At 40.9% G+C, this 16545-nt stretch overlaps 1 protein-coding gene across 1 annotated transcript in view; it reads right to left on the bottom strand.

Annotated features, from left to right (window-relative positions):
- cpne5a (copine Va) overlaps nucleotides 1-16545 on the bottom strand; it is a 56623-nt gene that overhangs the window by 33337 nt on the left and 6741 nt on the right. The window contains exons 2-6 of the mRNA XM_028409539.1: nucleotides 11660-11700; nucleotides 10837-10883; nucleotides 6373-6476; nucleotides 5301-5340; nucleotides 4228-4304 (exon numbers count right to left, since the gene is read on the bottom strand). Of these exons, the coding sequence (XP_028265340.1) occupies nucleotides 4228-4304; nucleotides 5301-5340; nucleotides 6373-6476; nucleotides 10837-10883; nucleotides 11660-11700 (309 nt within the window). The remainder of the gene's footprint in view (nucleotides 1-4227; nucleotides 4305-5300; nucleotides 5341-6372; nucleotides 6477-10836; nucleotides 10884-11659; nucleotides 11701-16545) is intronic.

Genomic DNA, 16545 nt, shown 5'->3' with positions numbered 1-16545 from the left:
CCCTGTTTCATCAGACAAAGAGATTCTTGCACAATCAGCACAGTTGGGGTTTTCCACATCTAAGCAGGAATACACATTATTAGAGAGGGACCCTTGTTAGCGTTCAGCCTTGAAGCCCCAAATTGGCATTTAGCGAGGCAGCAGAATGCTCTAATTGTGTGCGATGTCCTGAGGCAGAGGATGCCGATTACTGTAAGCTGTCTAAAAACACTTCACCTCCCAGTTAAGTAAGAGAAGTAAACACTGGGCTAAAAGTTTAAAAACAACACTGCATCTGCTCCTCTCTTCTGTACTAAAGATTATCAGTCTCACCAACAAATGAACTTCTTTTGCTCCCACTCATTATTTAAATCTGTAATTTATTTCATCTCAGAAGAGGTGCAGCTGTGCAGCCCCGAGTCAGTCAGCCAGCTATGTAAACCTAAAACTTTAAAAGAAGGCTAAGTCTCTGAAGTACAGATAAGACAAGTGCTGTCCTTTGCTTTAGGTTTTTTCCTGTGCATACTTGATAATACATGATGAATTGCTGCACTCTGCAAGTCAATACAGTAGCTTCAACTGTTGACGTGTTGGCAGGTGAGAACACAGAGATTGCCATGTATTTCAAAGTAATACCTGACAGGTAATTAGATCTATCACCATCTGTCACTCACTGTCCACTCAGATCATCACATCTCCATAGACCAAGAACAACAAACATCTTCAGAAGCAACCAAGCAGCAGTTAGCGTGTCAGTGGCCGATTTCTGCAGAGAGAGTTTGTGCATAAAACACTTCTCATCAGCTTCCTCATAAGCTGTCCCTCAAATATTGACTGCGTTTGATAAAATGTTTAAAATCAGTTTAGCGACACGTTTATCTTCTCTGTTTTTAAAAGGATTTTTTGGGATCATTTACTGTAATTTCTGCCTGCCCTTTGTCTTTGAAGTGCCACAGCAGTGCTACAGAAAGAGCTTTCACTCCATGATACACAACATACTTTGAACAGGGAAAGTAAATACAGCAACACAACCTGTCACAGTGATAATAGAAAGGCAGAAAATCAATATTATATTATTCCTTTATGGGATCTTCACATTTGTTACTGCTGTGTGTAAATTTGACAATTGTCCTCATATATATGAAGTTATTCATATACTAAACTACACTGTAGTGTGCGTACTGTATATTTAGAGACAAAAAGGAGCCACACATGCACGCAAAAAAGCAGCTTACCATTGTGTAAACATTTTTTTATCTTCCACAGCTACACACAGCTAACACAGTATAAGACCACATCATCCTCTCTGATGGTTTTTTTACCCACAGGAGGGAAACGGTTCAGGTGAATATCTGCTGTGAGCCACAGCTCTGGATGTGCTCATCCAGCACGCATGATTTTTCATATATTATTTTATACATTTCCATGAATCCCTTCCCTCTGTTGGCTCCCGTGGGTATAGCCAGCACACCCACAACAGTCATCGTAGTTCTACATATGGTTCATTTCCAGCTTCATGCATGCGGCAGGAGGGCACAGTCACACTAGGCTAATGGGTTTAACATGCTAATGTTGTGCTGCATTCATGTGCTCTAGTATGCGGTGTAATTCACCATACTGATGGAAAAGGTTCCTGCCATTTGTTTTAATGACTCTATTATAATGTTACCTATACAGCCATGTACATTATGGTTCCATCCCGGAGGCTATACATGCAATTACAGCATTGAAAACTGCGTCACAGAGAACATGGCTTCAGTTAAGGATGCCGTTTACCTCCATCAATCTTTGTATTTCCTCCTCTACCAATAACTTTGATACATAGACCTCATTAAAAATAGATTATAAACATGGATCTCCGCCACTGAGTCAGTTCAGGGCTTTGTGTCTCACATTCCTTCAACTGGCATACATTTGTATTGTAATAATGGTATGTGGGGGAAAGGTATCTGAGCTGTTATTTCTACCAAGACAAATATGTCTGTGGAATTTAGCTTTGAAGAGAATGCTAGAATATGTGTCCCCATGTGGACAGTTCATGTGACTGAGGTAAATTATTGATGTAGAGTTGTGGCAGTAAATGGAAGAGAATAAAATGTGCATGTGCATAATGAATTTATAAATTCAGGGATGACATGATGAGTACTTGGTAAGTATAAACTTCAACATACACCCCCAAAATTCAAGTCCTTTCCAAGGCCTTGGTACAGTATATGCTGGAGCCGATATCACTAAGTATATGGCTGTACACATCAATCTTATTAACCCAATTAAACCCACTTTATAGAGTTAAATGCTGTTGAACTGCTTTCTGAGCATTTGTCAGCAGCAATACGGCACAACTTGCTGGATAGGTTTCTGCTTTAGAGCAGCAAAGACAAGAACTGAATTTTTAGAGCAGAACCTTCACCAAAGCAATGTCTGCAATTTGCCAATATTTTACCCTAGAAAATCCCTTTAGTAAGAGGGTAATGAGCACATAATGCAAGGTTATAATTAGCACCAACAGTTACACTGTTTGGATTTTTTTTATTATTGTTCCTAAAAATGGTATTGGATCAGTATTTTGTATCACCTGATACTCAAAGTTCAGGCATTAGGTACTAGGAAATATTAGAGCGTCTCTAAAATTAATCTTCCTACTTCCTCTGCTAAAAATTCAGTTTGCCACTATACTGTAATGTGTAGAGGAGATGGGTGAAGCTAGTTTGTCCAAATTAGCTTCAAAACCAATTCAATGTTAAGGATTGTGTAAGAATTAGGAAAACCAATAGCTACTGTTGTGTATGTACATGTCAGTATAGTGTCCATACTTGTGTGCGTGTGTGCTGGATTGAAGGCGTGAAAGGCGGAAAGAGAGATAAGGGGGTTGGAGGGAACAAAAAGAAATCGAGAACACAGTGATAAAAAAGGGGGTCAGACTAGAAAAGAAAAAGAATCTGGTGGATGGCAGAAGGAAGAATTTAAATCAAAGACGAAGTGTGGAAAATGGGGAAAGGGGTGCTGATGTGCTTCTTAAGCAGGTCATTGGATGCAGTGTGCCTTGGGAGGGCTCGTTTAAGCATGACTAACAGATTTCCTCAGTCCCGGCAGGAACCGTTCCTCAAAGCTATGGTCCAGAGAGGCACTGTCACTTCAGGATGCATGACAAGGAAATGGAGCACATAGCCATTAAACAACTTCTGGGCTATCGTCTATCACAGAAGGAGGGTAAAACTCCATTACCCATGGATACTGTTTTGCTATTCAGAAAGGACAGGGGTGAATAAAATGGTACCCCCAAGTGAATGTCATCAGAAGCGCAAAAACACTTTTCTTCAGTGTCTGAATGAACAGCAGCTCGGTTCAATTTTTCATAAGGCCTCATTGCTTCAGTTTGTATGCTGTGTCCTACGACAAACATATAATCATCTTCACCCTCTCAGCAGTAATCAAGGTGCCCTGCTGAAAGTGTGAAATCAATACTTTTGCCCATCATGTCTGCCTGGGGCTCCTGATCCTGCTGCTGGTCTCTAATGTGGGCTGTGAAGCCTAGTTTACAGCACACTGTCTCTTGATCCAGCTCATCCTCTTATTCAGCACTGAGGGGCACCGAGCTCTGTAATCCACCACCACCAGTCCTTGGCAGAGTTTGTGGTTGACACGAAAGCCCTGCTGTTCTCATAACCCCCCTCCACCTCCTTTACTTTACACGAAGGCATACGTACATCACAGTCCCCCACAGAGTTCGTCAAACCCTCCTCCTCACTTTCAAAAAGACACACAAATCAAAGAGCCACACACAGGTCGGGGGGAGGCAGTGGCTTCAGGGCTTCATAGCTCCCAATTTGCATTGAAGCAGAGTTGATAGTGCCATGTGTCTCACGCTGACTTCAATCCACTCTTTGTGCTAGATCACCTCCCTAATGACAGTAATTGTATTGAGGAAGCCCCCAGTCATGTTCAATTACCCACTCCCATCCGAGCACACTAGTCTAATCTTGCACTGTAATGTAAGATACAGATGGCTCTTGAAAAGAGACATATTCATCACCACCCAATGCTTGCAGGAACACATGAAATCCAGCAGGAGGGCTGTCTAAATGGGCTGAGAGGTGGCAGTTTTCATTATCTGATAATATCTGAAAACTTGTTGCAAAGTTCAAATTGTTCCATTTGTCTGCTTTTTTGGATAACTCATGCAAAAACACTGGAAATAGCTCTTATTCCTGCCTCATGACTCACACAGAAAAGAAAATGAACACTCACCCAAGAGGTTTCTCCAGGCGACTGGCAGGTGAGCCCACAATCTCTCCCAGTGTACAGTAGACCTGTCCCAGGAAGTCCTGCCAGAGAGAGACGAATGACGGGGACATTCAAGTGGATCACCGGAGCAGGGCGGGGGGGTAAGAAGGAGAGCCGGTGAGGAGTTAAGAATCATTATAATCACTGTACGGTTATAAATTAGGACATCTGAGGCAGACACGTACGTTAAAGTCGGTTGGCTTCCAGGGTTGAGAAGGAGGAGGAGGAAGAGAGAGAGACCAGGCAGCAGCAGTGACACAACAGAGCATATCATGGAACAGAAGGCACACGACTCAAATACCAGACTGTCATCAACCAAGTGCAGGAAAGAAGAGCATAAAGAGCGGGTAGGCAGAATGGGAACGGCAGAGGGTGAAGAGTCACAGAGCCTCAGAGGAAAGTGAAAGAGTGCGAAAGACAGAGAGGTGATAAAGGCAGAGGGACTTGACACAGTGAACAGTTGTTAAAAAAGCATGGAGCACACTCTAAAAAAACAAAACAAAAAAGCCTCACATCACAGAAGCATATTTAACAAGAAACATTTTGGTAGTATGCAAACCAAGTGCTGCAAATATATTGTTGTATCTGCATTTTATTTATCACAGCTTCAGCATAAAACATGATGCTAACATACATTCAGATTAATGAGCTGTTGAATGTATGCTCTTTAATAAAGTGCTGACACTTTCAGACAAAACTTTTAGAACTAAATAACCTAAAACTGCACAAGATAACACACAGAGAAGCGTGTGGACCAGATTTGATAATGATATGCAATGCTTCATCTCCCCTTTTAAAAAAAAGAGGTGATGAGCATATACCAGATGCAAATGAAACTTTGATTATCATTGCATTGAAGGAATAATAGAAGCAATTTTTGGAAGCAGGTGGGAGGTAAAAAATAAACAATATTTTAGGCCGATGATGTTATTTCAGAATATATCTGAGCTTTTGCAACAAATTTTGGTTTGCACAGAACCTACACATCAGACATGCACTGTTCCCAATACACACAAGAAAAAAAGTCCTTCACTTACATGTTTTGCCAGATCTGGACTCTTAGAATCAATATCATACCTGCAATCGCAAAGACAAAAGCAAATCACAAAGGTCAGGATGTAGGCAGCACAACAGGATACCTTACAGACAGCTGATTCTAATTATACTGTTTTCTGCCTGTCAATCACACATGGGGGTCATTGGGGGAGCAAAAAGGAGCCACTCAGGAAAAAACATACGCAATAATAAGAGTTAATTAAAGAATCCGTTCTATAGTTTATGAATGTAATTTCTGCACTGTGCCAGGGGAAACATATTGAAACAATCCACCAATGCAGAGAAAGTTTCTGCCAGTCAAACTTAATGTAAAAGTAATTAAACCTGAGTATGCCTTGGCTCCCACCTCTGTGAGAGGAGAGAGATGTAAATGACTAAGACTAATTGTGGGGGGATGCTCTCCCTCCGTTCCTGTTCCAGTGTTGTATCAAATAGCAAGCCAAATGAATTCATTAACTGTCTAAAATCCTCTTGAGACCTCCAGCTCACTCCTGGAAGTCCACCAGAGACTTCATGGTTGAAGGGTTTGGATTTTTGGAAGCATATCTACTCTCCTGGTGAAAAGGTGCGGGAGGGGACTTTGAAATGAAGCTGCACCTTCCTGACTCTCACAGTAGTCTGCTCTTTTTAAGAGGAGAAAGGCAGGACAAAGGGAGGACAGGGGTCTTTATAGGAATTTTATGGGACCTAGTTTCAGACATTTGCTTTGCTTAGCAGCAGGGAGATTAAGGATAAAACTTTATATGAAATATTTATCATCCTTATACCAATCTCCCTTCAATGAATGACTGCTGAGATGCTGAACCAATGAATAATTCCTCAGTGGAGAGCTGAATTGGTGACGAGGAAGAGAAAAGACTGATTCCAGCAGAGAAAATGAGAGCACAAGGGAGAGAAGAGATGAAGGATGAAGGACGAAGGACAGCGATGAGGAAACAAAAAGAGGAATTAGAAGCCTGGGTTAGAAGAGGGCAGCACATCTGAAACACACACACACAGTTCCATGTTCCCGCAGAGCACCGGATCAAACTCATTTAAAACCAAATAACTCACACGTCAAAGCGCAGGTTCTGCTTCTCCTCAAAGAAGTAGTCCAGGATGAACTTTCTGACAAAGTCTGGGTTTAACGTGTTGTCTATCACTTCTGTTCTCCCAAACTAGATCAGAAGAAAGAAAAAAAAGGGAGGGGGACAGAACAAGAAATAATATGAGTGCACAGCTTTGATACAACACTGCATGCAGTCACTCAGAAACTGCATCTACTTCATTACCACACCCCACCATCTCCATAGTCTCTGTGTGGATTAATGGCTTCAGATAATATCAGATTTGATTAACACACGTCAATGATCGCACAGTGTCAGCTCTTCTTCTCCACCTTTTTCATTGTGCTGGGGAAGAGGAAGCCCGAGGAAAGCACCTTATTGAGTCCAATTACACTCATTTAATTAATGCCACATTTACACCACCGCTGTTCTCTGAGCCCCTTCAAAATCACAGGTGGAAGATTTAGAAATGACAAGACAGAAGAAAAAGAAATATAATGTTTACTGGCATTTAAAATAAAATGTAAAAGCTGCCAGCGCAGGCACTAAAAAAAATGTTCCGTCAGTGTTAGACAGCAGGACCTTCTGAGGAGGTAATGTGGTGACAAACAAATCAACAGAAACAGAAAGTGTTGCACTGACTCACACACATTAATTGTATCCAAAATGAATAATTCAAAGTCAGACAGCCTGATGTTGAGCTGCATAAATAAAACACCCCAGTAAAAAGTGTTACCATAAACCGACACAGTGAATTAATAATAGTAGTGTTATGGATTAATGAGGAGATGAAACAGCAGGATTACAGGATCTCACTTTTGTGATTACATCCAATGGGGGTAAAACACAGAGAGAGACCTAACGGGAGAGCAGGCAAGCTGCAGAATACTTTAGACAGATGGCTACCTATGCTAATGCAAAGACTGGATTGTGTGTAACATGTGACAGTCTGGGAGTGTGGATTTGCTGAAGTGTAACCAACCATTAAGCATAAAAGTGAGTCCAACTCTATGAAAGTTTAGCTGCCTCGTGGCATTACCTCCTGTCTTGGTTTTGCTGTCAGAAAGTGTGAGAGGTGAAATCTCCAAGCAAAGAAGAGCCTATTTCAATGACAGAAGCTGAATGTTGCAGCAGGGGGCTATAGCATATTCACTTTGGTCTGGAGCCAAACTTAACAGAGGAGGAAGAATCAGCACCTCAGCAGCGAACAAGCCCGCCTGAGGAATTAACAGACCTACCTCTCTACCCTTGGCAAGTATACGGCCAACCTGTGAAGTCAAGGTTACAAAGCACCGCGATTAACTGTCAACAGAAAGAAAGAGCCCTATTCTACAGGGACATGTTGGTGTGAGTAGCATGCAGCTCTCTACCCTTCCAATAACCCTAACTAGAATAAATTGTGTGTTGTAATGTCAGAAAATTCATCTTGCTAAAGAGATTTATGTGGTAGAGTTTGATTAGATGTGGAAAGCCCAGGCTTTGCTTGAATTTACAGGGGTTATATTGTGTCAGCAGAGGGAAACCTGTCACAGACTGGGAGTAATTACAGCTACATGTTGTGGGAGATTTAAGAATTTAAAATAACAGAATGATGGGCTGCAGTTATAGGTCTATATGGACCCTAAATGCAGACAAAAATTAATCATGGACAAAAGTCCCAGGAGAACCTAAAGATGACAACCTACTGGAATCAAAACACAACCTATCCACAACATCTGTTTCCATATTTATCTGTCGATAAAGGATGTGAATGACTAGCAGCTGATGGGGGAGTTGGTAGCACGGTAGAGTAATTGGATTACAGACGCTTGGTGGCACAGTTAAAAGGTACTCCAGCCAACCATATCTACCCTCACAAGAACAAAAATGCATTACTTGACAGAGGGGCAAAAGAGGCGCTTAGCTTTATCAATACTGCACAGCTTGACTCTGCGGCGCACAAAGCCAGCTGTCATCTGTGCTGAAAACACAGGCCCATATCTCTCTCACAGACAGACGTTCAGGCTGCGCCCACAGTTTGTAAGCCCAAGGTGGGGCACTGTAACCAGAGGTGACAGGTGTAGGAGGCGCTTCTGCCTTTCCTCAACATTTGCATGTTAATCAGTGAAACTACTCTGTGGTTGGAAAAATAAGAACGTCACTGTGTTGCTACCACTAACTAGGTTTTTCTGTGAGCCGATAACAAGCTGACCTGAAACACCAACCATGCATTCTGGAAACCTGAGGTTGAAGCAGGAGTTTAACTTTGAGAAAATAGACTTTTTTGCTGACTGGAGACTCTGAGAACTGACAGCTCCTGGCCAAGAAACTGTCTAACTGCAGGCACATAACCATCTTAAGACTGCTAACTGCCACTTAAAAGGTTGTTAATAAGGGGATTTAGAGGTGCCAGAGAGAGCAGTCTTGACCTTCTCCTCTAACCCTTAAGCAAGAAAGTTACATATTCCTCTGAGACGTGGTTCACAGCTGCGCTTTTTAATATGCTTTATATTGGGGTTATATTTACATTACATTTAGTTCAATAAATGATGGTGGTTAGTCAGAGCAGATGTGCATTTCTGTGTAGATGTAATGATCAGATTTATTGTCTCTCATCAATTTTTTGACCATACTGGTCAAAAAAATCTAAAGACTTATGCTGGATTTATTCATTAAAACAATCTGATAACACCCATAATACAGCATGAGCGATCAGTGTGTAGCCTTTTTATCTTTCTGTTTCTAAACTCCACAGTATAAATGTGCCTCACCCCCCAGTGACAGATGGCTTTTCACAGCGCATCTTAAGAACTACTTCTGAGACTCTATAACCCTTAAGAATGCATGAATTTCATAGCAAACAGATTTGTCAAGTAAGACGTTTTATTCAGTTTGCCATCTTTTACTGGATCTGATGGAATCAGCCAGTGTCTATATTGTGAATTATATAAGTGATTTTTTTTCACTTTCTGTTATGACCAGCAAAGTTTTAAATGCATTAACAGTAGAGTTGTTTATATTTCTCCATTGCACCTCGAGATCCTCTATAGAATTAAGGTCAGGGAAGGACCATTACATATACAGCTGAAGATATACTTTCAACAGGTCTGGATTACTTGAAGAGCTGGTATCTAGTGATATCAGTGATATAGAGGTCATCCCTGTGATTCGTTCTCACCACACCACCGTTATGCAGTCTTCAGTGCTTCAGGTCTTTCTGGGTCAGCATGTGTTCCTTCTGCTTTTCAAGTTTTCTTTTTTTCCTTATACAGTGGTCCCTCGCTATAACACGGTTCACCTTTCACAGGCTCGCAGGGTTTTTTAAGTGCAACTTTGCATGCTTTTTTATTTATTTTTTTGTGTGTTCTGCGTCCCGACAATGGTCTACAGCCAATCTCCTCCGTGCCATGTCTCCTGTACAGTGCAGAATGCTTACTGAAAACAGGTTTTGATCTTTGGTTTCATTCTATAATACTGGACTTATCTTTCTAAGATTTGAACTTTGAGAGTGTTTAAACAAGACAGAAACATGTCAAAATGTTAATGCCTGTTTTACAGCCTTAAAACATCTATAATAATTGTAAAAAAAATTATAAAGCCGACTACTACGCGGATTTCACCTATTGCGGGTTATTTTTGGAATGTAAACGAGGGACCACTGTATACCCAACTGCAGATTTTTTCTAACCTCAACAATACAGTGTCTGTAATGTGCCAACAATAAACAATTCTTGACCTTTTGCTGGAGCTCACATTACTCATTCCTCATGCCATTTCTGCAGTTCCATTTTAACCAGCCACTTCTATGATAATTTATAGCAGATGTAGAATGTTAGTTATCATTCAGATCACACAAAAGAGGTCAGCTGTCAGCACAGCAAGTACACGTGTCCATCACACAAACGATGGACATGTAGCATTAGTTCTGACAATTTGAAATTTGGTTGGCATTTAGATGGATGTTCATGCACGCTCCGGAAACTGAACCTAAATTACAGTGTTTAATTTTAGTATCAAGTACGTGTGCGTTGTTCTAAATCTGTGATGCTAAGGATAAAATGCAAGTTTTTCCAAATAATTAATCTTAATCCGTATAAAAAATTGATTAGAGAATCTCCACCTATTGTGATTGCAGAGACACATAATAATCCCACTGCTGTTTTGCAAACTCTGCCTTCTTAATCTGCTTCTATTCTAATTAAGCTCTGGTGGCCGACAGCCAGAGGGGACTCTGACGCAGAGGCAAATCTTTATCGATACGTGTAGCTGCCACTTTAATCGATCAATCAGTCACAGCTAACGCAGTGCTGACCCGCACACCAGTGCTCGCAGGGCAAATCAATTGCAAATGATTGGCACTCACAGCATTTACCTTGAGAGAGGGGATGGAAGGGAGGATGGAGGGAGGCTGTAAGCAGAGAGGGAGCTGTTGTGGAGGAGAGATGGTGGCTGATTGAGTTGTGTTGACAGAGGAATGGATGTGATCTCTTACCTCTCTCCACTGTTTGGACTCCACACCCTGGGTGTATAACACGACCACTGAGAAGTGAGGAGGTGGTGATAGAGGAAAAGAGAGAGAGAGAAGAAAGAAGAGGAAGACACTGTCACCAAACAATCTCAGTCAAACACAATGCTTCTTCAAACAGTGTTTGTTTTCTTCCTTCTCTGCTGACATTAATGATTAATTATCCTGCCACGCCCTGACAGCATAATGAAGTGCCAAGCTTGATGACTGAGACTGATGTCTACATGCAAAGAAAAAAGCTTTATAGCCTGAGAGCTCCTGGGACAAAATTTAAGCCACACGATCAAAACGCTATTTCTTAATGGTGGGATTCTCCTGATTCACATTGGATTTGGTGACTTCAAATGAAACAGAGGTGAACCAGCGTGACGTGACCTGTCACATATCCTACAGTTCATCTCCAGGCAGACAAAAACAGGACGAGTGTGATATTTTCCCAGTAGCTTATTTACACAAAGGGCACGCACCTCCTCCCTATTACGTTAAATGTCTCCTCTCTATCCTGCGGGGAATATGAAAGAAAATGCCTTTATGTCATTTCCCCATGTGTCCCACCAAAAGATATCCATTTGTATTCAAAGGCTGGCGTTTATACCCTGCATGCATTAAGGTACTTTAGCTCCCAGCAAGGAAAGGTTGTCACATTACTGTGCAAATGATATGCAGTTATTGAAGGAACACTTTTAAATAGCAGAGTAAACTGAATCAAAATTTAGCTCAGCAAAAGTAAAAAGTAAAGATTCATAAAAAGAAGAGAAGCTGTCAATGCAACATATTCTGGGTAACTTACATGGGTCAGATTTGGAGAATGTGTCTCGGTCCAGTAGATCCCTGCAAGAGAGGAAAACAGATAGACATGAAGATCTCCTTTAAAAAGGAAAAAAATACCTTTTTACCTTTTTCCTTTTTCTGTGAACATAAGTAAATGCTTCCTATCATATGCAGCATACTCACAATATAACATATGCAAAGAGCTACAAGATAACTGCCTGGTAATTCACAGCCTCTGCACTTGACATGAACAAAACATGAGTGCAGCAATAGGGTAACACAAGCAAAATTCATTCATTCATTCATTCATTCATACTTTTGTCTGTGGTGTAACCTTATGAGATGCTTCTTAAAATCAAACACAAAAACAACAGGGAGAAAACACAAAAATCTGCTGCTGAACCACAAACCAGATGAGAAGCTCTTGTTGGAACACAGCGTCCAATTCTCTTAATACACCCATGACAACTCAGGAAAGTGTGACAGTTCACAAGTAATCAGCTCTATTGCAGCTTTGTACAAGAGCAAATGTGGGGCGTCTAGCCCTTTGCTCTGGTGACTCTGGCCTCAAGGCAAAAAAAGCAACACAGACTAAATATCAGGGTTTATTTCACCATTCCAACTACAATGATATTGAACACATTGAACAGGCCCATCACTATGCGCATTCATGAAACAAATCCTATTAGGCACCCATGAAAGCCATTATAGGTCAGAGAATGATGCATGTGTTCAAATTAGCTTCAGTCTGACACAGTATTTGTACAGCTCCATGTAGGTCACACTCATTCAGACCAGGTCCCACTCCAACCCAGTCTCACATCAAGCTCTACAGTGTAAACATATTAGTTTCACAATTAAGGCTGTGTGGGAGTGGGAGATGCCCATTTGTTTGCCTACTCCTTCAGGCCTGCACATGAGTAGGTATAACAGCTGACATACAGAGAGTCCGTATTAGGATTAGGGTTCAGTAACACACAAGACTTTTAACCAAGAGTCTTGAGTTTGAGTCCCATGGGGGAACTTTCCATCTATTTAAACATCTTTTAAAAATGTTATCATCCCAATAAATGCCCAATATCTCCTTTTCTCAATCCCATAAATAAGACTGTCCATCCATTTAAATGGCCAATATCCCTCACCAGTTATCATCAAGCCAGGATGATTGATGGTTACCCGTTAGAAACAAGGCCCAACTTGACACATTTATGACATGATGATATGATATCCACCAATAATGGCCTCTCGGTAGGCAGACAATGTTCAAACTGCCTGTTGTTGTTTTCAGTGTTTATTTTTGAACAAGGGAAGAATAAGAGTGCTGCTTACTTATGTTTAAACCATCAGAAGCCCCATTAGCAAGACTGCAAATGTCACAAGTCCCAACCCAACAATAATGCCACAAAATATAGCCAGATTCTTTATTGTGAACCATATGTGGGGCTGTCCATTCAGACCATTTAAATAAAACATTTACCCATTATCACTAAGAAAGGGCTATACAGCTCCTCATCCAACACCTTTTCAAGCAGTCAGACACTCTGATTGGCTTATTGGCTTATTCAAGATAAGAGGTGCAATCAGCATTAATGTTATTCATGCCATCTTTATTTTTAGCCTCTTTCCAGATGTTCCTTTTTCACAGAGGGAAATTCTTAGACAACTGAACCTTTTAATTTTTTCTCCTGTCACTGTTCAAGACCTAACAAAGTAGAGGTAAAAAAAAACACAAGACTGCTATTATCAATCAATTCATTTAAAATGAATTTTCTTCACGGTTTCAATGACCTCATTAGCATATCAGTATAATGGAAAAGCCCATAAATATCTCTTGTTTCTGGCCCCTGGTTGTGAGCACTATCAATAAATAACCTGAATATGGTTCAGAATAATCCTCGTCCCTTTAGGGGACAGCAGGATTTCAATGAATATAGATGAGAGTTCAGGAGTGAATCTAAGATGCAGGCCATCTTTCGTGTACCGGTACATGTTCTCCTATGTTCCTGAACACAGAATCTCCTATCACAGTGATACATGGGGAAATGACAGGTGCAGCTTTGTTGGGTATTAGCCTTGGGCTGACCTGACTACAGTCAGAAATTTGTCAGTGTAATTATCAGTGTAGATAACAAAGCCATCCGTGACGTTTCACTGTGTCTGTGTCTGGCACCTATTACCCTTCGACAATTAGCTTGTCATTCACCTTTTTCCATCTCTATAAAAAGGAGAGCGGGAAAACATATTATGTGTGCTCCATGTAGCCCTCATTTGAGTTAGCTGAGCCTCAATTTGATATTGCAGAACTTTTTTCATCTAAGACAAAAAGATATGTATACAGATTTATATCAAATACAAATTAATCCACTGTCTTACTGTGCACATGGCCAGAGTACACACACCAGTGCCGCAGGATGGGTATTAACATCTCAGATAATCCGTCTGCTTTCACTGAAGTAATGCTGCCTATTTCAAAAGTTAACTCCTTCTCTCTACAAATCTCAGAGGGATAAGAGAAGATCATTATCCTTAAAACTGATGTGAAGAAAGTTTGCTGATGAAGTTCATTGAAAGTAGGACAAAAGTAATTAGACACAGCTACTTTTCATTCCCACCACATTTCATGTATCAGCCTTGTTTCAGACCATAGCACTATTGCGATGATCATAATGCCCATCCTGTTTGAAATACTTTAATGAAAATGGCAAACATCACTTTTTTTCTGCTCCTCTTGATCCCAACACCTTCATTAAAACCTGGAGCGCAATAAACTCCTCTTCGCATCTGATCATTTAATTTTTTATGGAGAGTGAAGCAAGAGTCTGGAATTCATCATTAAATGTGGAACAAACAAAAGTGGAAAAAGATTCATCCAATTTCACCTGAGAAACAAAGAAAAATGTCATTTTAATAGCTTGCATCTGCCTAATTATCTTGAACAAATAATGTTTGTTTATTCCGCAGTGAAATAAGCTCATATAAATTCAGTGACTACTGAATTAGCATCACCTAATGGATGGATATGCTGTTGTATCTGCAAACTCTCTCCGGCTCCATAAATGTGAGAAAATGTATTTCCTTTGACTTTCCTAAATCATTGATAAATGATTTCACTACAGGCTGAGTGTGAAGGAGTTTTGACCTCTCAAGTACGTCTGGCTGCTGAATTTTAATTTAAAGGAATTATCAGGAACATACTGTCCCTCTCAGTTAGATCCCTCAAGACATTTTAGAAGCTCTGTGGTCCATGTAGCTGATTTTTTTTTGACTAAGAAATGTAGGAATTAACTCCTACACTCACAGTGCCTTGGTTTCAGCATTCACTTAATTCTGCTCTTTTCTGTGGTCTAAATCATGACCGGCACCTTGGAGAAATTACATCTAGTTCAGTGAAAAGTGGTTTTAAAAAGTATTAAAAATAGCTGGTCAATGAGAAGCAGCCTCTTTGGTTTTTAAAGGACAAAAAAATGCAATCTCTAAAGTTCAAGCTTATGGCTCAGATAAGGAGTCATTTCTGTATTGCATTATAGACACAATAGAGATGGCTGGGAGGGGAAAGTGGAAGATGGTTTGCATTTTCAAGTCTATTCTGTCACTTCACTCTCCCCTCTGCTCTGGGCCCTCTCCCCTTTGACTGAGGACAGACATTTGTCTTTCCACTCATGCACCACAGGGTGAGTGGCTCTACTTTTTGTCTAATGCAGCCTTAAGCAGATCTTTGGGGTCAGACGGTCAAAGAACCACACAGAGGACATGTATGGTGCTGCAGAAGTTTGATGACCCTTTACTAATAAGAGGTATCTCATTGTTCAGACCGAAATATTCCGTTTTCCTTGGGGGAATTTGTGGAAATAATACGCACAGTATAGAAAGCTAAAACGCCAATATGATGGGTGACCTCTGAAATTAAGCACAACTTAATCCCTGCTTGGTGACAGATGTAGGGCAAAGTACTGTTACTCCTGCATTCATCTCAAACGTCCCCTCCAATACATTCAAATCACAATCTGGTGTGTTTATTAGTGACAGAACCCATCTGCTGACTTTCACTGTAATGGTACCAGGTGTCTTCTTCTCTTCCATCTGTTTAATTATTCACTTTCAACCTGGGATCTCTCCAGGTCGACTATACCTGCAGCACAGTAGTCCCTGGGCAGCCATCTCGCGTGCAGTGACAGAATCGAAGTCATAAAACCTGCTCCTCTGCTGGTATAATAAATGAGGACACACATACGCTGCTCCCTGTTTTGGACTGGCTTTTGGTGTGTAACTAATGTCTGACCAGGGAATAATATTGTTGCTAATTGCATGCTGTGACAGCTCGGGTTTGTGCAGAGAAAAGGGGTTTTTTTTCCTCTGCAAGGAGCAGAAGGAAATGCGCACAAATACTGTGCGTTATAACCTTGCCACTGCACTTTGCACTTAGTCTACTGTGAAATCACACCAATTTGCCTTCATCTCATTTCATCTAAAAACAAAAAAAGACCTAAGCTACAAATCTCTTTGCAGTCACACACCCATGCCTATGTACTTCACATACAAGCAACATAAAGCACTTTAAATTGTACACCAGGAATCAAATCAGGCAAGCAGCCAAAGCTCATAAATGTTTTGCTTTGAAACAAAACCAATGGATCGTTAAAGGAAACTGTGTGGGTTCAGTCAAGTGAAGAGCAGAGAGAGTAGGGTCAACCTCAACAGTGATCATGATAATACAGCAAGCGAAGAAATCGCCTCACTAATTGATGTTAGTGAAAGATGAGGTAACGTGAGTGAACCATATCGTGTGGAAACAGACATCGAGCTGCCTAATTGGTAGTGGACTCATGTTGAGCCTCGACAGGTGAAAGCAACACACAGCAGGCATGTGGTTGGAAACCATAATCAGCATAGACTGACGATCACTAA

Source organism: Parambassis ranga, chromosome 7, assembly GCF_900634625.1.
Source record: "Parambassis ranga chromosome 7, fParRan2.1, whole genome shotgun sequence".
Lineage (NCBI taxonomy): Eukaryota > Metazoa > Chordata > Actinopteri > Ambassidae > Parambassis > Parambassis ranga.
The sequence above is the reverse complement of the archived record's forward strand: the minus strand, read 5'-3'. Positions and strand labels throughout refer to the sequence as shown.